This window comes from Coregonus lavaretus (assembly GCF_964263955.1).
Source record: "Coregonus lavaretus genome assembly, chromosome: 8".
Taxonomy (NCBI): domain Eukaryota; kingdom Metazoa; phylum Chordata; class Actinopteri; order Salmoniformes; family Salmonidae; genus Coregonus; species Coregonus lavaretus.
Window position 1 is genome coordinate 44589162 of NC_139995.1, and position 24220 is coordinate 44613381.

General features: G+C 44.3%; 2 protein-coding genes across 2 annotated transcripts in view; one reads left to right on the forward strand and one right to left on the reverse strand.

Annotated features, from left to right (window-relative positions):
* Window positions 1-2651: 2651 nt before the first annotated feature.
* On the forward strand, window positions 2652-7466 carry LOC311133128 (parapinopsin-like; the record flags this gene model as incomplete). The annotated part of the gene is made up of 5 exons (XM_084166562.1): window positions 2652-2991; window positions 5146-5314; window positions 5446-5605; window positions 5918-6160; window positions 7347-7466. The coding sequence occupies 5 exons, from the start codon at window positions 2652-2654 to the stop codon at window positions 7464-7466; spliced, it is 1032 nt and encodes a 343-aa protein (XP_084022688.1).
* A 5424-nt stretch (window positions 7467-12890) lies between these two features.
* The window catches only part of LOC311134066 (voltage-dependent L-type calcium channel subunit alpha-1D-like), a gene marked incomplete at both ends in the record, with an annotated part of 81822 nt that continues 70492 nt past the window's right edge, over window positions 12891-24220 (reverse strand). Inside the window, 8 exons of the mRNA XM_084167662.1 lie at window positions 12891-13196; window positions 15505-15670; window positions 17485-17639; window positions 17897-18003; window positions 18303-18442; window positions 19796-19924; window positions 22729-22755; window positions 23584-24008. Of these exons, the coding sequence (XP_084023788.1) occupies window positions 12891-13196; window positions 15505-15670; window positions 17485-17639; window positions 17897-18003; window positions 18303-18442; window positions 19796-19924; window positions 22729-22755; window positions 23584-24008 (1455 nt within the window). The remainder of the gene's footprint in view (window positions 13197-15504; window positions 15671-17484; window positions 17640-17896; window positions 18004-18302; window positions 18443-19795; window positions 19925-22728; window positions 22756-23583; window positions 24009-24220) is intronic.

Genomic DNA, 24220 nt, shown 5'->3' on the forward strand with positions numbered 1-24220 from the left:
TCACCAGCAAAGCACCCCCACACCATAACACCTCCTCCTCCATGCTTTACGGTGGGAACTACACATGCGGAGATCATCCGTTCACCCACACCGCGTCTCACAAAGACACAGCGGTTGGAACCAAATATCTCCAATTTGGACCAGACCAAAGGACAAATATCCACTGGTCTAATGTCCAATGCTCATGTTTCTTGGCCCAAGCAAGTCTCTTCTTATTATGTGTGTCCTTTAGTAGCGGTTTCTTTGCAGGAATTTGACCATGAAGGCCTGATTCACACAGTCTCCTCTGAACAGTTGATGTTGAGATGTGTCGGTTACTTGAACTCTGTGAAGCATTTATTTGGGCTGCAATTTCTGAGGCTGGTAACTCTAATGAACGTATCCTCTGCAGCAGAGGTAACTCTGGGTCTTCCATTCCTGTGGCAGTCCTCATGAGAGCCAGTTTCATCATAGCGCTTGTTGGTTTTTGCGACTGCACTTGAATAAACTTTCAGTTCAAAGTTATTGAAATGTTACTTTCATGTCTTACAGTAATGATGGACTGTCATTTCTCTTTGCTTATTTGAGCTGTTCTTGCCATAATATGGACTTGGTCTTTAACCAAATAGGGCTATCTTCTGTATACCACCCCTACCTTGTCACAACACAACTGATTGGCTGAAACGAATAAAGAAGGAAAGAAATTCCACACATTAACTTTTAATGGTCCTCCTTTTAGAGGTCCTCTGTAGCTCAGCTGGTAGAGCACGGCGCTTGTAACGCCAAGGTAGTGGGTTCGATCCCCGGGACCACCCATACACAAAAAATGTATGCACGCATGACTGTAAGTCGCTTTGGATAAAAGCGTCTGCTAAATGGCATATTATTATTATTATTATTATTATAAGAAGGCACACCTGTTAATTGAAATGCATTCCAGGTGACTACCTCATGAAGCTGGTTGAGAGAATGCCAAGAGTGTGCAAAGCTGTCATCAAGGCAAAGGGTGAATCTCAAATATAAAATATATTTAGATTTGTTTAACACTTTTTTGGTTACTACATGATTCCATATGTGTTATTTCATAGTTTTGATGTCTTCACTATTATTCTACTATGTAGAAAATAGTAAAAATAAAGAAAATCCCTTGAATGAGTAAGTGTTCTAAAACATTTGACCGGTAGTGTATACGGTAGTCAGGAGAAAGGAGCGGGATTCCCATAGAATTACATATATACTGTAACTATTTAAATTGTAATTTAATAGGATCTCTGTGGGGATTCCTCTGACTTAGAGATGCATTTGATAATAACTTGTTTAGAACAAGAGTAGGCCAGAGACTAAATATAGCAGCTGCTAACACAGTGTACCAGCCAGGACAACACAGTGTTTCTGTTTATCATGGTTTATTTCATCCATTATGTGGTGGTATTACTGTAGTTAAGAAATAACCTGGATAAGCAAATCTGAGCCACAACAACACATAATAGATGGGAGGAGGCTGAAATGGGAAAGAACGGTCTCTTCATCTATATTCAAATGAGCGTCCAAGATTATCATAAGACAACAGAATCAAAACCGTAAAAAAAGTATTATCTTGTGAAAATGATTACAGTAAGTAAATACACTGAATAGTCATTTGTAAGTCGCTCTGGATAAGAGCGTCTGCTAAATGACTTAAATGTTAAGTGTTAATTGTATTTAATGATACTTGACTCATTGACCCCTCACTCTCTCTCTCTCACACACACACACACACACACACACACACACACACACACACACACGCACGCACGCACGCACGCACACACACAGCTTTGTTATAGGTCCATTGTAAGTTAAGATAAGGAAGGCTGGACAGGTCAGATCAATCAGGAGAGGATAGTGACCTGCAGTTCCCCTCTCTCACACACCTATTAGTCTGAGGCTGACACTTTCAACTTTCACTGACCCTGTGTGTGTCCATGTGTGTGTGTGTGCGTGTGTCAGAGAGGGTTTGTCTGTGTCCATGTGTACGTGTGTGAGAGAGAGTTTGTTTGTGTCCATGTGTTTGTGAAAGAGAGTTTGTGTGTGTCCATGTGTGTGTGTGTGTGTGAGAGAGAGTTTGTGTGTGTGTCCGTGTGTGTGTGTGTGAGAGAGAGTTTGTGTGTGTCCGTGTATGACAGCATGGCAGGGACAGCAGAAAAGCTTAGGTGATCAGACATTTCCCAGAAAGCCCCTCTCTGGAGTGACACTCGTTTTCGTCAGGGATGTCAGGGAAGGAAATGGGATCCGGGGAAGAAAAAAATTCCTATCACCTTGACTGGAGTAATTTAACACACACATTCCTGTGAGGGCACTTGCAATTTGTGAGAGACAACTTGTCCTGGCGCCTCTACAATCAGGAGTAAAGTGGGATCAAGGATCCCCACCTGAGGGAATTACTCTTTGTTAAATCGGGATCTGTGGGACTTTACATCACACGATTTAGAACACCTAATCTCAGATAGAGATGTCACTCTCTGTGTCTCAGTCTGTACACCCTTTCGCTCCCCTCAGAGTGGTGTGGGCTCTGAGAGACTCTTAAGAGAGTGTGAGAGACCTTGTGTTGGAGTGTGTGGTGTGGAGGCTCTTACTACCTCTAAGAGAGTGTGACAGCCTGTGTGGTGTGTGCTTGTGGTCATTCTATACACATGATGCAGCTCCCAGCCTCTCTCTCCAACACTTCGTCCTACCTGGGACCGCCCCCCGAGGGCGAGGAGCTCCTGCCCCGAGCTGGCTTCATCACCCTCTCCATCGTCATGGCGATGTTTACCGTACCAGCCATTGTGTTGAACTCCACGGTGATAGTGGTGTCGCTGATGAACAAGCAGCTGAGGCAACCTCTGAACTACGCCCTGGTCAACATGGCCGTAGCTGACCTGGGGACAGCGCTGACCGGTGGGGTTCTGTCTGTGGTCAACAACGCTCTGGGGTACTTCTCCCTGGGACGGACCGGCTGTGTCATGGAGGGATTCTCTGTGGCTCTGTTTGGTGAGTGGCTCTCAGAACTGTCTCTGGGACATACTTTGTAAGTTGTTTTACATACACATAGACATTAATGACAATCACTCCTTCTCTACAAATATGGCCTTACTGTAAAGTGTACATTTGAAAATACATGTACTGTATTAAAAGTCTATAAATGCTTCAAAGAGTACGATTGTATTGTTCACTTTTTACATAATATTTTATAATATGGAACCATTGATTTAGTTTCAATTGAATTAGTTTCTTATGGCCATCTAGTTGAATCATTATTTTGAATCAATCAAAATTCTTAATTAATTAATTAAAAATAGTTATCATGATGATTCTGTCATGCTAATCAGTCAATGCAATCTTACGAGTACATCTTCAGGCAACGCTATCTGTAATTACTGTACCTTTAATTACAACAACAATATAATTTGCAAACTAAACTCAGCAAAAAAAGAAACGTCCTCTCACTGTCAACTGCATTTATTTTCAGCAAACTTAACATGTGTAAATATTTGTATGAACATAACAAGATTCAACAACTACATTTTACATTTTAGTCATTTAGCAGACGCTCTTATCCAGAGCGACTTACAGTTAGTGAGTGCATACATTTTTCATATTGGCCCCCCGTGGGAATCGAACCCACAACCCTGGCGTTGCAAGCGCCATGCTCTACCAACTGAGCTACAGGAGGCCCAACTGAGACATAAACTGAACAAGTTCCACAGACATGTGACTAACAGAAATTGAATAATGTGTCCTTGAACAAAGGGGGCGGCAAAATCAAAAGTAACAGTCAGAATCTGGTGTGGCCACCAGCTGCATTAAGTACTGCAGTGCATCTCCTCCTCATGGACTGCACCAGATTTGCCAGTTCTTGCTGTGAGATGTTACCCCACTCTTCCACCAAGGCACCTGCAAGTTCCCGGACATTTCAGGGGGGTATGGCCCTAGCCCTCACCCTCCGATCCAACAGGTCCCAGACGTGCTCAATTGGATTGAGATCCGGGCTCTTCGCTGGCCATGGCAGGACACTGACATTCCTGTCTTGCAGGAAATCACACACAGAATGAGCAGTATGGCTGGTGACATTGTCATGCTGGAGGGTCATGTCAGGATGAGCCTGCAGGAAGGGTACCACATGAGGGAGGAGGATGTCTTCCCTGTAACACACAGCGTTGAGATTGCCTGCAATGACAACAAGCTCAGTCCGATGATGCTGTGACACACCGCCCCAGACCATGACGGACCCTCCACCTCCAAATCGATCCCGCTCCAGAGTACAGGCCTCGGTGTAACGCTCATTCCTTTGACGATAAACGCGAATCCGACCATCACCCCTGGTGAGACAAAACCGTGACTCGTCAGTGAAGAGCACTTTATGCCGGTCCTGTCTGGTCCAGTGACGGTGGGTTTGTGCCCATAGGCGACGTTGTTGCCGGTGATGTCTGGTGAGGACCTGCCTTACAACAGGCCTACAAGCCCTCAGTCCAGCCTCTCTCAGCCTATTGCGGACCGTCTGAGCACTGATGGAGGGATTGTGCATTCCTGGTGTAACTCGGGCAGTTGTTGTTGCTATCCTGTACCTGTCCCGCAGGTGTGATGTTTGGATGTACCGATCCTGTACAGGTGTTGTTACACGTGGTCTGCCACTGCGAGGACGATCAGCTGTCCGTCCTGTCTCCCTGTAGCGCTGTCTTAGGCATCTCACAGTACGGACATTGCAATTTATTGCCCTGGCCACATCTGCAGTCGTCATGCCTCCTTGCAGCATGCCTAAGGCATGTTCACGCAGATGAGCAGGGACCCTGGGTATCTTACTTTTGGTGTTTTTCAGAGTCAGTAGAAAGGCCTCTTTATTGTCCTAAGTTTTCATAACTGTGACCTTAATTGCCTACTGTCTGTAAGCTGTTAGTGTCTTAACGACCGTTCCACAGGTGCATGTTCATTAATTGTTTATGGTTCATTGAACAAGCATGGGAAACAGAGTTTAAACCCTTTACAATGAAGATCTGTGAAGTTATTTGGATTTTTAAGAATTACCTTTGAAAGACAGGGTCCTGAAAAAGGGACGTTTCTTTTTTTGCTGAGTTTAGCTTTACGATGAGGCTATGTGGAGCACTGTATGACTGCTGTACTGTACTGTCTGGCTGGTGTGTACTGCAGGTATCACATCACTGTGCACGGTAGCTCTGATTGCCATAGAGAGAATGTTTGTGGTGAGCAAGCCGCTAGGACCAATCTCCTTCCAGACCAAGCATGCGGTTGGGGGTGTGGCCTTGTCATGGGTGTGGTCTCTCATCTGGAACATCCCGCCCCTATTCGGCTGGGGAAGGTACTGTAATGACATCACATGAATCCGCCACACTGGCATGTACTGATGACGTATCATGTAATGAGACCAGACAGATTATAATAGTAAACCATGGCTAAACTTCACTTCCCTTACGAACCCACGCATGACAGGTACGAACTGGAGGGCGTCGGGACGTCGTGCGCCCCAGACTGGCACAACCGTGACCCCAATAATGTGTCCTATATCCTGTGCTACTTCCTGCTGTGTTTCGCCGTGCCCTTCCTCATCATCGTAGCCTCTTACTCAAAACTCATATACACCTTAAGACAGGTAGGTCCACTCAATGTGTAGTTTAGATGCCCGGCCCTAAAGGTGTGTCTGCTCAGACAGCGTCTGTGCCAGTCCTGTAGTGTGTATCATAATTAGGGCCAATCAGGAGTTTTTCCTGATCTCGAGACCTGACCCGGAAAAATTCAGCCTGGAGTTTGGAGTTGTTCCTGGTCAGGTTATATGGTCAGGAAAAAATCCTAGCCCAAGACATATGCTCTGTATGACCACATATTGTCTGTGTCATGTATTCGGCAAGTCTTCCATACTGTACTATCCATATTCCACTACTTGGCTGTGTTGTTGTTGTTGCAGGTCTCTACAATGGGCTGTATAGAAGGGGGTGCAGCAGCCAAGGCGGAGGCTAAGGTGGCCCGCATGGTGGTTCTGATGGTGGTTACTTTCCTGATCAGCTGGCTGCCCTACGCTACCCTGGCCCTCGTGGTGGTCTCCCACCCTGATGCCCACATCAGCCCTCTGCTGGGCACCATGCCAGTCTACCTGGCCAAGAGCAGCACCCTGTACAACCCTCTCATCTACCTCTACATGAACAAACAGGTATACTTATCAATCTACCTCTACATGAACAAACAGGTACATTTATAAATCTACCTCTACACAAACAAACAGGTACACTTATAAATCTACCTCTACATGAACAAACAGGTATACTTATCAATCTACCTCTACATGAACAAACAGGTATACTTATCAATCTACCTCTACATGAACATCAGGTATACTTATAAATCTACCTCTACATGAACAAACAGGTACACTTATAAATCTACCTCTACATGAACAAACAGGTATACTTATCAATCTACCTCTACATGAACAAACAGGTATACTTATAAATCTACCTCTACATTAACAAACAGGTACACTTATAAATCTACCTCTATATGAACAAACAGGTATACTTATCAATCTACCTCTACATGAACAAACAGGTATACTTATCAATCTACCTCTACATTAAAAAACAGGTACACATATAAATCTACCTCTACATGAACAAACTGGTACCCATACATACAGTACATCTTCTATTCATCTACACTTGTGTATAGAGGGGTTGGTTGTTTAGCAACAAAACCAACCCACATTTTTGCCATATTAGCATAGACCTGACATCAGTCAAAACACCTCAAAACAAGACATGGTATCAAGAACAAGATCAAACGAGCTGAAACGAGCCACTTACGATTCCCCACATGGCAGTTTCTTGTTATTGTTGCTAGCTATCTGGCCATTCAGAACCATAACAACACATGTCCTTATGCCCCTTTGAAGTGAGCGCATCGTTTTCGTGACGTCAGCGAACCAGTCAATAGAACACTTCGTTTGTATAGAAAACAAGATCAGATATAGGAAGCAAAAAATGTTAAGGATGATAATAAGCCTATACATGTGATAGCAGATAAAGTTAGACACTAATCTGTAGAATGACCACTGCAACGCGTTTACCACAAACCAGACACTCGTTAGCAGTCCAAAGACTCCATCTAGTGGAGAAAAATTAGAACGTCATTTCAGTCACCATTAGCTCAGGTCATGCTGATGTCCGGTGGTAGAACATTGTCTCACTGCGACTTAATCTCATACAATTTTGCGATTGATCAGCCGCTGTTTACCATGCACAGTTGTTCTAAACATTGTTATAAACATTGAAGCCATTTGATATACAACAAAATGCATGTCACAGTAACAGTGTGTGATGATGGTGTTGTGTCTTGTCCAGTTCCGTAGATATGCAGTGCCCTTCCTGCTGTGTGGGAGGGACCCATGGCCTTCTGAGGAGGAGGGGTCAGAGATGCAGACCACTGTGGCAACCATCAACAACAAAGTCTCCCCCAGTTGAACACATACAGGCATTTAGATAAATCCACTGATGGCACCAGCAGCACCAATAAAGTGTCACTCATATTATGTTCTATGCCTTTTTAAATACATGAATGAAATATACCTCTTAGTTTGTAAGAATATGACTTATTCATACCTTAATAAGGAGATTTGTATAACTTTCTTACCTTGTCATAACCCAAAAAACTTTACAGAGTATGATTTTAATACTACATTCAGAATGGGATGAGAGCCAGCTTTAAAACTGGCTGATCGCAGAGTATGTTACCTACAGTAGGTTACAGAAGGTATATTAACTGTGGAATGTGTTGTTACTTTATGGTAAATGTAAAAGACTATGAAAATGCTGTTCAATACATAATGCATGACTTCTCTATAAACAAAGCACCAATAATGAACATACAGTGCAGAATTTCAGTGTAAGTTTATTCAGTAATAATCATTAGAAAATAAAATATAATTATTGATTAAAATGAATTCAAGGCCAACGCCCCCCCCCCCCCCCCCCCCCCCCCCAAAAAAAGAAGAAAAAATATGTCTTGATACAAAACCTAGAGGGTCATAATAAAGCATTTGCTACTAAGAGAAATCATGTTTACTGAATAAAAACATTACAGAGCAAATATCAGGACTTTCAAGTAGAGAACATTACCATGGGTCTTTCCATATGTTTGTACATATTTTACATTATCTTCTATTTTAATACATATGTAATAACAGTAATAGTAGTAATAGTAATCATAATAATAATTATAATAATAGAATGAAAACTAATCAAAATGTTTAAATCAACAAGGGTTTCTCTGTAAACTGGTATATTACCACTGGATTTATCTTTTTTTAACCTGCAAACAGAGGAACAGTGCACCTTGAAAATGTATATATTTTTCTTCATTTTTTTCATATTCTTTCTGTCCCAGCATTGAAAGGTGAGGTGTAAATGACAAATATAGATTTCACTAAACCATACACACAGTCACAAAAAAGTACAAAATTGTCTCACCTTAATACACAAAAATGTGTATAGAAAAAGGAGAAACAATAGCACTATACAGTTACTTGTGCAAAGACAAACAGCTATGTGCTAATATTTAAATACCATTGGTATAGAATGAACCAAATAATTTTCTCTTTTCTTTTTTCAGGAATCCCTGACATGAGGTAAAAGTATGTTTGTTTTATCTTTAGTTTAACACAACCTTTTTAAAAGTGTTTACAAAATAATGCATATTTTCAGTTTATCAGTAATTGCTACGAATAGTACAATGTGCCTGGAATGCGCATTGGTCCTTTCACAAGATAATTATCAACAAAAAGACCAGAACACATTTTTTTTTTTACTTAAACAATTCAAAGAGCCCTTTCAATGTGCACACAAAGTGGAAAACCTACATTTTCACGACAGTATTCGGTTGACTGAGAACGCAATGCGAACTCATGAACTACAAATCAAACACTCATGAACTACAGATCTCATCACCTACCCATCATGTGCTTATTCAAACTATCCAGGGCAGCGCCTGAAAAAGAAGTGAACTTCGTATTTTATTTTTTGTCTGTTAGTGTAAAGTAATTTTGTGGTGCATCAATTTTCAACTTGCGTCGATAGCAACAAAAGTGGAGTTTTCTCGTAATAGGAGCCGTAGTACAAATGCTCCCTTCTCATTAGACGGAGAAGCTGGCTGTGGGAAACAGACTGGTTGGTTGAGAGGGAGGCTGATATGTTTTCCCCAGACGATGCTGGACCACTACGAGGTATAGTGTATGAAGAGAGAAGCCAGAGCGGCTGAGAGAGTGAGGGGGTTAGTATTGCTTAGCCTCTCTCCAGCTAAAACACTTCAGGCCCAATATGACACGACAACACAACAGAAGAGGACAACAATGGTGGAGACTGTGGACCCACCTAGACCATGATGATACCTAGCCTGGTCCCAGATCTGTTTGTGCTTTTGCCTACTCCATTGTCATTGTCATGTTTTGCATGACAATTCCGTAAGGAGTTGGCAAGAGAGCAGAACCCGACTGGCACCCAGGCTAGATGCAGCCTCACCACGTGAGCTCATCTGTCCTGTCAACATCCCTGATGAATACGTGCCTCACCAATCAGCCACCATGCATCCCCTGTCTGTCCTGGCTCACACAGGCTCAGTTTGTCACAAGCCTCGCACACAACAACAACAACAACATAAAGGCCAAGTGATTAGGAAGATTCAGTTTGAAAGGACCAGTGGAATTAACTTACATTAATCGTGATCAACAAGTCATATATTGAGGAAAAAATCCAATAAAAGCATTGAGAACGACAGGGAGATTTCTGTTCATCTCACTTCTATCATATTGTTTTCTTTCAGCAGCAAGAAGGCAGTTCAGTTGGGACAGATGAAACTAATAAAGTTGTAGAATTCATTTCAAAATGGGCGAATGAAGCAGCATTGTCAATGCACTAGGCATTTTACCTTCATGTGCTGTGCACCTGCCCTGCACAACATATGCAAACACAAAAGGTTAGTATCACATCTTTATAAAGGTAGAATAGCCTCCTTGAGCCTTAGCTAATGTCAAGTCCTACAAATATGATCTTAATAAGGGGGGACTTAACTTTGTGGTACTGGTGTTGGTGTGGTTGGAGTAACACATACAGTGAGGGAAAAAAGGATTTGATCCCCTGCTGATTTTGTACGTTTGCCCACTGACAAAGAAATGATCAGTCTATAATTTTAATGGTAGGTTTATTTGAACAGTGAGAGACAGAATAACAACAAAAAAATCCAGAATAATGCATGTCAAAAATGTTATAAATTGATTTGCATTTTAATGAGGGAAATAAGTATTTGACCCCCTCTCAATCAGAACGATTTCTGGCTCCCAGGTGTCTTTTATACAGGTAACGAGCTGAGATTCGGAGCACACTTTTAAAGGGAGTGCTCCTAATCTCAGCTTGTTACCTGTATAAAATACATCTGTCCACAGAAGCAATCAATCAATCAGATTCCAAACTCTCCACCATGGCCAAGACCAAAGAGCTCTCCAAGGATGTCAGGGACAATATTGTAGACCTACACAAGGCTGGAATGGGCTACAAGACCATCGCCAATCAGCTTGGTGAGAAGGTGACAACAGTTGGTGCGATTATTCGCAAATGGAAGAAACACAAAAGACCTGTCAATCTGCCTCGGTCTGGGGCTCCATGCAAGATCTCACCTAGTGGAGTGGCAATGATCATGAGAACGGTGAGGAATCAGCCCAGAACTACACGGGAGGATCTTGCCAATGATCTCAAGGCAGCTGGGACCATAGTCACCAAGAAAACATTTGGTAACACACTACGCCGTGAAGGACTGAAATCCTGCAGCGCCCGCAAGGTCCCCCTGCTCAAGAAAGCACATATACAGGCCCGTCTGAAGTCTGCCAATGAACATCTGAATGATTCAGAGGAGAACTGGGTGAAAGTGTTATGGTCAGATGAGACCAAAATCGAGCTCTTTGGCATCAACTCAACTCGCCGTGTTTGGAGGAGGAATGCTGCCTATGACCCCAAGAACACCATCCCCACCGTCAAACATGGAGGTGGAAACATCATGCTTTGGGGGTGTTTTTCTGCTAAGGGGACAGGACAACTTCACCGCATCAAAGGGACGATGGACGGGGCCATGTACCGTCAAATCTTGGCTGAGAACCTCCTTCCCTCAGCCAGGGCATTGAAAATGGGTTGTGGATGGGTATTCCAGCATGACAATGACCCAAAACACACAGCCAAGGCAACAAAGGAGTAGCTCAAGAAGAAGCACATTAAGGTCCTGGAGTGGCCTAGCCAGTCTCCAGACCTTAATCCCATAGAAAATCTGTGGAGGGAGCTGAAGGTTCGAGGTGCCAAACGTCAGCCTCGAAACCTTAATGACTTGGAGAAGATCTGCAAATAGGAGTGGGACAAAATCCCTCCTGAGATGTGTGCAAACCTGGTGGCCAACTACAAGAAACGTCTGACCTCTGTGATTGCCAACAAGGGTTTTGCCACCAAGTACTAAGTCATGTTTTGCAGAGGGGTCAAATACTTATTTCCCTCATTAAAATGCAAATCAATTTATAACATTTTTGACATGCTTTTTTCTGGATTTTTTTGTTGTTATTCTGTCTCTCACTGTTCAAATAAACCTACCATTAAACGTATAGACTGATCATGTCTTTGTCAGTGGGCAAACGTACAAAATCAGCAGGGGATCAAATACTTTATTCCCTCACTGTATACAGTGTTCTTATGCTCATAAAACAAGTAAAAAACAAAGACATTTGCATATCTTGTGCAGCTGTGTTGTTACACGAAAAACAAAACAATTAAAAAAAGCTGTTCACAGACAAGTCAAGGATGCATATGAGCAACAACAAAGAAAAGGCAAATAAATGTCAGAATATTGTCCCTAATAAAATATAACACCAGCGATCTTCTTTCCTGGTAGCATAATAGGATTCATTAGGGTGTGTATTGCTGATCTTCTTTTGAAATGGTACACAATTACAAAATATAGAACATCTCTTTACAAAGTTTTTCTTTTTGTTTATATAATACAATTCATTTACAGTATATCTACTATGAAATATTCATCATCAGGCTGTTGTCAAATTAAAAACAACCTGCCTGCTAGTGCATGTATTCCATGCTGTAGTAGTCGTCTCAGAAGTGTATATCTCCAGTTTGATGATGCTATAAATGTGACTGATATCTCCTGCATACGTAAACTGGTTATTCTCTAAGAATCTGTTAGTTGTGACCCATCTACAACGATCTTTTAATTATTTATGTCAATGATTCCTGGATCAAAGTTATACTAAAACATCTAAGGGGGGTTAGGTGGGGGGAGATATGCCTTTCTATGCTTGCATTGAAAACTTGCATGATATGCCAAAATCTTAATAAAGTGACAGAGGGAATGACATCTTACATCTGATTGTCATCACCCTTAACGACCTGCCCCCTGGTACCTCACGCCTCTGCCAAATGGTCCATCTCCTCCACTGACACGCCATGTCGTCTTCTGCGATTGGCTCGTTGATGAACCTGTGAGTGTCACCTCCAGACGGTGACCTATGACAGATGGTCATGGCCCCCTATGTGCCAGTAGTGTTGGTCTGGGAGGCAAGACTAACATGGTTCCCTGGCACCAGGATTGGCTCCTGGCCCTGTGACTGACAGAAGTGATGTGAATTCCCTGGCTGGCAGAGGGCGAGTGAGAGAATAAGTGGGCGTGGCCAGTGTGTCTCTCTCTCCTCATAGGTGCCTTTCTCTTCCATGTAAAAGGCACTTCTTTTGGTCGTAAGCCAATAGATGCATTTTCATTTAGTTTTCCACAGATGGTACTGTAGTCTATATGAAGTAGAGTACATACAGCTAGTAGTTAGTTTCTGGTAGTTTATTCTCCAGCCGATGCTATAAAGTGGTGATGCAGATCATCTCGTCTGCCAGGTCCTCCTCGTACGGCAATCTAAGCTCCACCTCCGGCTCCTCGTCACTGTAACTGGCCGTGGCGTCCTGGAGGTCGTAGTCCTGCTCGCTCATGACGGGGTACACGTTGACCCCATTAACCGCCGGCGCCAAGCCGCCGTTCAGCAAGTGGCTGGCCGCGCTCTCCATCTCGTCAATGGTCATCTCGCACGCGTCAGCTATCTCGTGCTTGGTGGCCGCCACGAACTTTGGATCCTTGGCATATCTCCCGAGCCCCTCTGATATCAAAACCTGCCCGACGACAGGAGAAAAAAAAAAAAACATTTTGTTTACGTGGGCCATTTAAATTACTGTTAGTCACCAAAGTTTGTATATCTGAGTTTGAGTATTTAAACCATCCACACCTGTGGCAACTCCTGTAATGCACTCCCTGGCTAGCTGTAATATACTGTACTGACTAACATGGCAGCCTACTAATGACTTCCATATATCCTCTCCGAGCACCTTTCCCCCTACAATAAGGTTGGAGTCCATTCCTTTTATGTTCAATCAATTATCATTTCATTGTAAATTCACTTCCTGAATTAACTGAACAGTACTCTGAAATGACTCCAGCCCTGTTCTGGTCCGAAGTCCACTGGTTCAAGCTTCCAGGGGCCGGTTGCCCCAGTTGGACGTAAAAAAGTTGGTCTTAAATGCTAGGTCGGGCGAAGCTCTGGCCAACTGAGATCAGAATTGACACCTGTTGCACCAATGAAAAAATAAGATAGGCGTAGCTAAGTCCGGCGTAAGCAAATGTGCGTTCATGAGTTTCGATGCTTCATAATGATGGTTGCTAGGCAGCACCCGTTACTAGGCTGTTACCATCCTCATGGCAGTTCTAAACTTTGCGAAGCATGTCCCATCACTTCACAAACCCCACCACTATGCATGCATGTTTTCTTAACCACAACTGGATGGATCAATCAACAATTACTGTGGGAATAAATATCATTGAATGATGAAAATATTGGAATGAAGTAGGCTAATGCCATTGAAGGGATTTATCATGTTGTTGCTTACTGAAACTCCCAAAGTCATCCAACTGTTTTAAATACTTTAAAGCAATAGCCGTGTATGGTCAACTATAATTTCAGCACTGTTATGATCGGGAAAGCGTTATCGCGCTGCTTGGAGACAAGAGTGGGGACTCGTCTAGATAAATCACTCAATGTCAGATTTTTGTTTCACGGAAAATCTCTGTTTGGATATTTGGTTACAATTAGGCTGGGAAATGTTAGTCAAATTGAGGTGAGTGTTTATGATGATAATCTTTAATCTAGTTTACTCATCTAACAGTGTTATCAGAACATTTTGCTAGCATGTTATGTAGCCTACGCTAGCTTAGTATAACAGGTGGATTATTTTGCTCTTCACTCGCGTAGTAGCCTAGGCTATATCCCGACTAAAAGCCCTTGATTTGTCTGATAATCAATCAATGTGATTTTGTTTCACTGAATCTTTTTATATTTGGACATTTGATCTATGGCAAGGCAAATAAGTGGAGGTGGCAGCTCTGATCAGACACATTTAGCATGCTATAATGTAGCGTAAATCAAGTACATTATTTTGCTATTGACTCGCGCATAGGCAACTCGAAAAGCCTGCGGAGGTTGTGAAATATGAACACAAGACTCACATCCTTTTGAAAATATAGATTACTATTATTTTCTGTGCATATTATGAAAGAAGAGTCCCAATTTAACATCCTACGCCTGGGCCCAGTTGCATAAAACACCTTAAGTTCATTTCCCCCTTATCTTTTCCCTTAAAGTTTCCTTAACTTAGTCAGTTGTACAAAACATTTTAAGGTGAATTCCCCCTCAAATTAAGTTAAAAAGGTCCCTTAACTGCTTCATTCAGTATGGATATCAATGTAAACAGCATTTGTGAAGGTGAATGTTGCTTTCATCTGCTCTGGTTACAAAAGGAAAACATCAACCAGATAGCTACTTAGCTAAACAATGGAAGGTGCACAATCCATGGCTACAAAACTAGCTGGCTAGTTAGCTATAGCTATTCTGTAAGCTAGCTTGACCTACTAGAAAGTTGAGAAAAAAGTAACTACAAGAAACGTGGTTTATTATCTTCTGAAGCAATTTGGTTATCCTGTCTTGATTGTAGAAGTTCTATTTTGCTATCTCACAAAATGAAAGTGATCTCTTTGAAGAGAGATTTAGTCAGTGAATCAGGCCGTCTCAATGGTAACCAGATACTCTTTTGCCATACATGCCTTCAAACTACAGTAAAACACCTTAAGTATGCACTTACCTAAGGAAATATTTGAGGGTCTCTATGCAACGCCCTTAAACAATTCCCTTAGGTAAGGGAAAATTATTCCTTAAGTTAAACCGTTAAGGGAAACACTTAAGATGTTTTATGCAACCAGGCCCTGCCCCCTACAAGGTGTAGAAGGGCTTATGCCCAGGTGGTGCAACAGGTATAATTTTTAGGTCCGGTGTAGAGCACATTTTACGTCGGACGTAGTTACGACCCACTTACGACCGACTGGTGTAACTGGCCCCTGGACACCAACCCACCCTCCCCTCCCCTGCCTCACCGCCTCCACCAGGCTGGTGGCACTGCCTCTCTTCTGGTGGTAATGCTGTCGGTACTCTGGGGGCAGCTGGAGGTGGACGGGGGAGTAGGTCCTCTGGGAGTATTCTGGGTCGTCTGTGTACCACGAACTCTTCCTCACAGACACCTGGCTGCTGGCGGCGCTCTCCCTGAAGAGAAGAGGAGATTCAGACACTCTTAGAGGGCAATGGAAGAAAGGTGGATGATAAGAATGATTGAATGAACACTGCAACTCAATGCTTAATATCAGAGTTCTACACAACTTTCTTAGGGACAAAATAATCAAAGTGAACGTGGCTCCTGCAACCATTCCAAGACATATCCTTCGTGGATTCTGTCGCGAAGGAATGGGATGCGTGGGATAACGAGTAGAAGTAATTCCGGTGTTTGGGTTTTTCACTGGTTATTTGGTCAAATCGAGAGCTTGGGACTAAGATTCTATCTGCATTTTTGTCAAAAATGTATTTATTGACATAGCCTTGTTCTGTTCAATGTTTTCTACTTATATGGCTACCCAGACTATTTGCATTGACCCCCCCACACATTGACTCAGTACCGGAACCCCCTGTATATAGCCTTGTTATTGTTATTTTATTGTATTACTTTTTTCTTCCTTCAGTATATTTTCTTCCTCACTCTTTTTTACTTAAATTCTGCATTGTTGGTTAAGGGCTTGTCAGTAAGCATTTCACGGTAAGGTCTACAACACCTGTTGTATTCGGCGCATGTGACAAATAAAATGTGATTTGATTTGACATGTAGTACTCTAAATACCCCAGTGCACGCTGTTAATGCAATATAAAAATTGCTGACACCATTCAAACCAATGAGGGTTCAGAACTTTAAAGCCAGTTATCTCAGAATCATCTTTTTGCAGATAGAACCTTATAGTCCTAAACTCTCGAATTTCGGAAAAGGGAAGACACATTCTGTCTCAACCTGATCTGTTTCACCTGTCTTTGTGATTGTCTCCACCCCCCTCCAGGTGTCGCCCATCTTCCCCACTATCCCCAGTGGATTTATACCTGTGTTCTCTGTTTGTCTGTTGCCAGTTCGTTTTGTTTCGTCAAGCCTACCAGCGGTTTTCCTCTTGCTCAAGTTCCTGTTTTCTAGTTTTCCCGGTTTTTACCATTCTGCCTGCCCTGACCATGAGGCTGCCTGCCTATCTGTACCTTGTCACACCACCCTGGATTATTGACCTCTGCCTGCCCTGACCCTGAGACTGCTTGCCGTTCTTTACCTTTTGGACTCTGATCTGGATTACTGACCTCTGCCTGCCTTTGACCTGTTGTTTGCCTGCCCCCTTTTTTTGTAATAAACTTTTGTTACTTCAACACTATCAACACATTTTGTCGTTTGGTTGAACTATCCCTTTAACACATATGAACCCAGAACTTAATTGAGCAGCTGACCAATTACGTGAGACTTTAGTTAATTGTTTTTACATTTTAGTCATTTAGCAGACTCTCTTATCCAGAGCGACTTACAGTTAAGTGAGTGCATACATTTTCATACTGGCCCCCCGTGGGAATCAAACCCACAACCCTGGCGTTGCAAACGCCATGCTCTTCCAACTGAGCTACATCCCTGCCGGCCATTCCCTCCCCTACCCTGGACGACGCTGGCTAATTGTGCGCCGCCCCATGGGTCTCCCGGTCGCGGCCGGCTACAACAGAGTCTGGATTTTAACCAGGATCTCTAGTGGCACAGCTAGCACTGCGATGCAGTGCCTTACACCACTGCGCCACTTGGGAGACTCTAGTTCTGGGATAACCAAAATTATTCCAAGACTGAAGCATGACCCATCAACCCTTGCTCTTTCCCCATGAGCCAAAATAACAGATATATTAAAAATAAAAGTCACACATTACAGTCACACAATAAGGGTCTCACATTACTAAAACCAATCTGTAGCCTTCATCAGAGTTGAACAGACAGAACAATGAAGAAGTCTTTTATATACCTGCGTCCGGGGAGATCGACCCTGATGAGGGGCGTGTAGAAGGGCGACTGCTCCTTACTGGCTGGAGTGGCGGGGGGAGTGGCCCAGGAGCGGGTGGAGCGGGTGGGGGAGAGACGATGGGCTCTGCTGGAGTCCAGCCCTGCTACAGCCATCACCTGTAGAGGGAGGGACGGACGGCAGGAACAAACACACTGGTCTAGAACCCCTGGTAGAGCACTGCATTGGTGACTCAATTCATGCAACATAGTGCACTAGTAGTATGAATGTGTGTGAGTGTATGTGTGTACTACATGGAGGTGCATTCGGTGCAGACACAGAGCTGTCTACTGTTGTGTGTGTGTTACCTGGTGGTACATTCCATGCAGTTGTACAGCAGTGCACTGTGAGAAATGTGTGTGTGTGTGTGTGTTACCTGGTGCTGCATTAGGTGCAGTGGTAGCGCAGTGCGTTGGTGTGGCAGCTCGTCCTGACTGCCTTGCCTTCTCAGACACTCAAAATTGAAGGAGGGCCTCCTGTGACCTGGGTGTGTGGCGGACAGGCGGACAGGACAGGAGGGTGAAACTAGTGAAACTAAACTACTCATGCAGGAAACAATGACTACATGCAACTAAAGGGCATCAACACACATTCACAAACAAACAAAATGTCATGAAGGTGTTTTTAAAATGAGAGAGTACCAAGTCAGTGGCAAGGCAGTTTAATGAATGAGTCAAAAACTGTGTGTGTGTGAATAGCTATTAACTTCTATCTGACCTCAGTAACAGTATATATGACGGCAAGCTTCAGAAGCATTGCTGGGTAGAGAGGAGGGGCGTTACCTTGGGGCGTGGCAGGAAGCATCCGTCTCTTAGGCGACCTCCTTCCGTCTTGGTAGAGGGGCTGCTCATCGTCATCATAGTAACTGTCGGGGTGGTGGTAGCCTCTAGGAGTCTCGTACTCCGTGTCACTGTTCTGGTACCTGTCCAGGTATTCCTTATAGGACATTCTGGAAGGCAAGGATAGGGTGTTGGGAGGTGAACTAGCTACTTAAATTATATATTTTTTCTTTACAACAGCAGGCCACATAGGCTTCGGGTCCGCATCTGCCTTGCGGGCCGCTAGTTTGAGACCCCTGCTCTAGCAGAAGGGAACTAATTGAGAAGTACACATGACCAGAAGTATGTGGACACCTGCTCATCGAACATCTCATTCCAAAATCATAGGCATTAATATGGAGTTGGTCCCCCCTAACAGCCTCCACGCTTCTGGGAAGGCTTTCCACTAGATGTTAGAACATTGCTGCGGGGACATTCAGCCACAAGAGCATTAGTGAGGTCGGGCACTGATGTTGGGCGATTAGGCCTGGCTCGCAGTCGACGTTCCAATTCATCCCAAAGGTGTTCGATGGGGTTGAGGTCAGGGCTCTGTGCAGGCCTGGCTCGCAGTCGACGTTCCAATTCATCCCAAAGGTGTTCGATGGGGTTGAGGTCAGGGCTCTGTGCAGGCCAGTCAGGTTCTTCCACACCGATCTCGACAAACCATTTCTGTATGGACCTCGCTTTGAGCACAGGGGCATTGTCATGCTGAAACAGGAAAGGGCCTTCCCCAAACTGTTGAAAAACAGCCTCAGACCATTATTCATCCTCCACCAAACTTTACAGTTGGCACTATGCATTCGGGCAGGTAGCGTTCTCCTGGCATCCGCCAAACCCAGATTCATCCTTCGGACTACCAGATGGTGAAGCGTGATTCATCACTCCAGAGAACGCGTTTCCACTGCTCCAGAGTCCAATGGAAATCCATTTCATGAAGCTTCCGACGAACAGTTCTTGTGCTGACGTTGCTTCCAGAGGCGGTTTGGAACTCGGTAGTGAGTGTTGCAACCGAGGACAGACGATTTTTACGCGCTACGCGCTTCAGCACTCAGCAGTCCCATTCTGTGAGCTTGTGTGGCCTACCACTTCGCTGCTGAGCCATTGTTGTGGCCTAGACGTTTCCACTTCACAATAACAGCACATACAGTTGACTAGGGCAGCCCTAGGAGGGCAGAAATATGACGAACTGACTTGTTGGAAAGGTAGCATCCTATGACAGTGCCACGTTGAAAGTCACTGAGCTCTTCAGTACAGGTCATTCTACTGCCAATGTTTCTATGGAGATTGCATGGCTGTGTGCTCGATTTTATACTCCTGTCAGCAACGGGTGTGGCTGAAATAGCCGAATCCACTAATTTGAAGGGATGTCCACATACTTTTGTAAATATAGTGTATAAACAATATATAAGATAAGACATTTATTTCTGTGAGGCTGTACGGCTGGAGTGTTACTTTACCTGTCTCCTGACAACATGCTGTCGTCCTCGTAGAACTCCTCCCCGCTATAGTACTCTCCTGAGTACCTGTCATCGTCAAACTCCTCCTCCCGCCGGATGGTGGGGTGGCGGGCATCTCCCATGTGGGACCTGGGAGGGGGTGAGGAGTCAGGGTTCAGAGGTCAGAGGAGGGGTGGTGCCCAGTGGAGGCTGGTGTCACTTTCAAATCGGAGGATGGGCTCATTGTAATGGCTCGAATGGAATTAATAGAATGGTACCGGTTCCAGACATTACTATGAGCGGTCCTCCCTTCACTAGCCTCCACTGGTGGTGCTGGACTGCGGTGGGGTCGTGGGGGAACAGGAACATGCACTGCCATGCAGACGCAAACCTCCAGCCTCCAGGGGGCAACGATGCAACAGAACCAACGCCCTTCTCATCACCACCACAGCCTCATCAAGACAACAGGGACATAGACAGTAGAAGCAGTAGACCAGTGGACGTAGCATACAGTACCGAAGAGCATCACTCAGTGTTCACTAACACTTCTGTTGTCAAAGGAAAACTATGGTTTCCTGTATGTTCATTTGGGAAGTCTTCAATCAGATGTATCAAAACGTACATTCCCTTATTGTCACCCATCTCAGCCATAGTTAACTTAAAGAGATAGTTGACACAAATTACAAAATTACATAATGGTTTCCTTACCCTGCAAGCAGTCTATGGACAAGGGAGAACAGCAATCCATGCTTTGGTTTGTCCATAGACTGCTTACAGGATAATGAAACCAATTAAATTTTGTAATTTGGGTGAACTGATCCTTTAATGAAAGACATTTCTGAGGGCTTTTATAGAGATACTGGTCGTTGTTGGCCTCTTAGGAAGTATCAGAGCTCAGGGTGAGTAAGGTACATTTCCATACATATCCATGTGGTTTGAGCATCCGAGTTCCTCCAAGGCAAGCACTTCAGTTCACTTCTCTACTAGCAGTGCTCTCTTCCTAGCAGACACATGCACACAGCAAGACTGGTCTAGGGCTAGGCAGTGTGCTGGCCAATCAGGCCTCTCCCTTTTCTGTCAAACATCAGAGCACTGGGTCAAAGGATACTACTCCACAGACAGGTGGTGGTGCAGAGACAGGGAGAGGGATGACTGGCCAGAACACTCAGCACTAACTGAGCAGGGATTAGGGTTGCAAAAGTCCAGTACCTTTCCCAAAGCTCAGAGGTTTCCCAGAAATCCCGGTTGGAATATTACCAGAACCAGTTACAGGCATTTTGCAACCCTAGCATTGATGCAGTCAGTCACTCACTGGCCCCAAAAAACAGAATTCAAATGAAAAGTTCCCCTTTGTCGTGGTGGACACATACTGCTCTACAGTCGTGGTCAAAAGTTTTGAGAATGACACAAATATTAATTTTCACAAAGTCTGCTTTCTCAGTTTTTATGATGGCAATTTGCATATACTCCAGAATGTTATAAAGAGTGATCAGATGAATTGCATTGAATTGCAAATGAATTGCAAAGTCCCTCTTTAACATGACAATGAACTTAATCCCCAAATCCCTGCCACAAAAGGACCAGCTGACTTCATGTCAGTGATTCTCTCGTTAACACAGGTGAGAGTGTTGACGAGGACAAGGCTGGAGATCACTCTGTCATGCTGATTGAGTTAGAATAACAGACTGGAAGATTTAAAAGGAGGGCAGTGCTTGAAATCATTGTTCTGTTAACCATGGTTACCTGCAAGGAAACACATGCCGTCATCATTGCTTTCCATAAAAAGGGCTTCACAGGCAAGGATATTGCTGCTAGTAAGATTGCACCTAAATCAACCATTTATCGGATCATCAAGAACTTCAAGGAGAGAGGTTCAATTGTTGTGAAGAAGGCTTCAGGGCGCCCAAGAAAGTTCAGCAAGCGCGAGGACCGTCTCCTAAAGTTGATTCAGCTGCGGGATCGGGGCACCAGCAGTGCAGAGCTTGCTCAGGAATGGCAGCAGGCAGGTGTGAGTGCTTCTCCACGCACAGTGAGGCGAAGACTTTTGGAGGATGGCCTGGTGTCAAGAAGGGCAGCAAGGAAGCCACTTCTCTCCAGGAAAAACATCAGGGACAGACTGATATTCTGCAAAAGGTACAGGGATTGGACTGCTGAGGACTGGGGTAAAGGCATTTTCTCTGATGAATCCCCTTTCCGATTGTTTGGGGCATCCGGAAAAAAGCTTGTCCGGAGAAGACAAGGTGAGCGCTACCATCTATCCTGTGTCATGCCAACAGTAAAGCATCCTGAGACCATTCATGTGTGGGGTTGCTTCTCAGCCAAGGGAGTGGGCTCACTCACAATTTTGCCTAAGAACACAGCCATGAATAAAGAATGGTACCAACACATCCTCCGAGAGCAACTTCTCCCAACCATCCAAGAACAGTTTGGTGACGAACAATGCCTTTTCGGGTATGATGGAGCACCTTGCCATAAGGCAAAAGTGATAACTAAGTGGCTCGGGGAACAAAACATTGACATTTTGGGTCCATGGCCAGGAAACTCCCCAGACCTTAATCCCATTGAGAATTTGTGGTCAATCCTCAAGAGGCGGGTGGACAAACAAAAACCCACAAATTCTGACAAACTCCAAGCATTGATTATGCAAGAATGGGCTGCCATCAGTCAGGATGTGGCCCAGAAGTTAATTGACAGAATGCCAGGGCGGATTGCAGAGGTCTTGAAAAAGAAGGGTCAACACTGCAAATATTGACTCTTTGCATAAACTTAATGTAATTGTCAATAAAAGCCTTTGACACTTATGGAATGCTTGTAATTATACTTCAGTATACCATAGTAACATCGGACAAAAATATCTAAAAACACTGAAGCAGCAAACTTTGTGAAGACCAATACTTGTGTCATTCTCAAAACTTTTGACCACGACTGTAGACATACCTAGGAAAGTAACATACCTAACATAGGTCTCATAGTAGCGCCTTCTGTCCAAGAAAGCAGAGAGATGGTTGAGAGAAAGCATTTTGGTTAGGTAGGAGAAAGGGAGGAGAGAACAGAGAGAAAAGGGTAGGAAGTGACATATATATCATACAGTATATGAACCATATACATGCATTCCTATATATGTATAATTGAAGAAGGAAGACAGGGGTGACAGATGTGTGTACCAATGTTTGGGGGGGGGAAGGGGGGCATACTTTTCTGAATTGATAAGAATTTAAATGGAGTTTGAACCCAACCCTGGGGTGCTCCAGAGAGATGTATTGATTGCTTGTGGGATGGGTAGCCTGAAGAAATATAAAATGTGTGCTGTTAGTCAGTTATATGGAATGAAGAAGCTGTGATTGGTCAGTTTAAGGGAGGATCTGAGAGGGTACGTGCTATAGGTCAGTGACAAGAGGAACGTCTGATAAGGAGAGGCTAGGTCTTTGGCAAATCTGTAATGAAAGGTACACAGAATGGCCTTATGGCTAATGGTAGCTGCATGCTAATTCTGCATGCTAACTTATATCCCAGGTTTGTTCTATTGTACAAAAACCCTTAGTGGTGACATCATCATACACACTGAGACAGCTGTATGACTACGAGGGACTCAGAGAGTCGCTCCGGTGAATTGACAAGGAGGGACGGAAGAGTTTAAAGGTTAGTTTCTAAACTATTGTGGCATTTCAAGTTTACATGAAGCTTCAAGCCACAGACGTTTCCCCATTCTCTCTTACTATAACTAATCAATACCATTCAACAACACATGACTCGTCACCCATTTCATTTGGCAGCCAGAGAGAGATGGCTGATGGACAGTGTGTGGTCACCTTTGTCCCTGCGGCGTGCCGCGAGGAGGCGGCTTGTCGTAGTCGGGGTAGTAGGGGCCGCCGCGGTGTCCAGGGTAACCGTTGGCGGGGGGCGGAGCGTGCTCATAGTAGCGGTGGTGGTGCCCTCCTCCGTTGGGCAGACTGGACATGTTGGCGTTGTTCAAGTTGATATTGGTGGACTTGGGCGACTTGCCGTAGGAGGAGTTGTGGTGGTGGTGGTGGCGATGGTGGTGGTGGTGGTGGTTGGGGTGGGACATGGCATTGGCCCGGCAGAGACGCCCCACCGGTTGCTCCATGTGGGCATAGTGCGGAGGCGGCTGCACCTGCAGGGGCCGCTGGGTGGCGTTAGTCTGGTGACCTGACGAGCGCCGGTGGTGGTCCCCGTTCACGTGGTTGACATGGTTACCGAACAGGCCGCCGTTGCGCTGTGGAAGAACACTCAAGGTCAAACGGTCAGGGACTACTTTCTGTTCAACACGGAGGATGAATATGCAACGCTACTGATGTTCAAACTGGGTTGACTTGTTGTGATTGTTGATTTGTTTTCCTTTCAGAAATCATTGTATGGGCGGAAAATAAGTTCAAAAGCTGGTTCAATGGTTAATGGTATATGTGAGCGAAATGAAGGCACTATAAT